Source organism: Cystoisospora suis, assembly GCF_002600585.1.
Source record: "Cystoisospora suis strain Wien I chromosome Unknown contig_183, whole genome shotgun sequence".
Classification (NCBI taxonomy): Eukaryota; Apicomplexa; class Conoidasida; order Eucoccidiorida; family Sarcocystidae; genus Cystoisospora; species Cystoisospora suis.
Window position 1 is genome coordinate 77564 of NW_027152985.1, and position 546 is coordinate 78109.

Sequence of the window (546 nt, forward strand, 5' to 3'; positions counted from 1 at the left end):
ATAGGCAAAATCGATTCTTGGCTGGTATCGATCGCATACCTGTAAGGAGTACTGGTGCATCGGCTGTCGTCTTCCGGTGACGCTTCTGTCGACGTAGGCGGGCAGCTGGAGCTGGCTGAATTGCTTGGAGGACGGGCGCTAACGTACCTCTCGGATGGCGGCTGGGCAACGGAGGACGAGAAGAGAACGGCTCTAGCCGTGCAGGTGGAATGCTACCTGGAACTGGCCCGGGCAAAAAATTTGTTTGCCGGCGAAGACCGGGCTGTTTCAGATGGCCACGGCATCCTTGCAGAGGCGCTGGAGAATTGCGGGAAAGCCCTTGCTATAGAGTAAGCTCTCACGCCGTACCAAGGGACAAAGGGGAAGACACCGTGAGGAAACCGGGGACGCAACGATGAGGCCACAAGAACAAACTCTGCACTGTCGCTCCAGAAGCTACAGCCAAAGGCGCCGAACGGTGCTGGCGTGGGGTACTTGGCCGAGCTCCTGGTGCGGAGCTGCGGCGGGGGGAGAACTATAGCAGCTCGTCTTCATTCGTACACGGGG

The 546-nt window shown here is 58.8% G+C and overlaps 1 protein-coding gene across 1 annotated transcript in view; it reads left to right on the forward strand.

The window, feature by feature from the left end:
* Positions 1-546, forward strand: part of CSUI_000446 (tetratricopeptide repeat-containing protein) — an 8243-nt gene that overhangs the window by 5773 nt on the left and 1924 nt on the right. Inside the window, exon 9 of the mRNA XM_068060680.1 lies at positions 98-329. Coding sequence (XP_067927351.1) covers positions 98-329 — 232 coding nt within the window. The remainder of the gene's footprint in view (positions 1-97; positions 330-546) is intronic.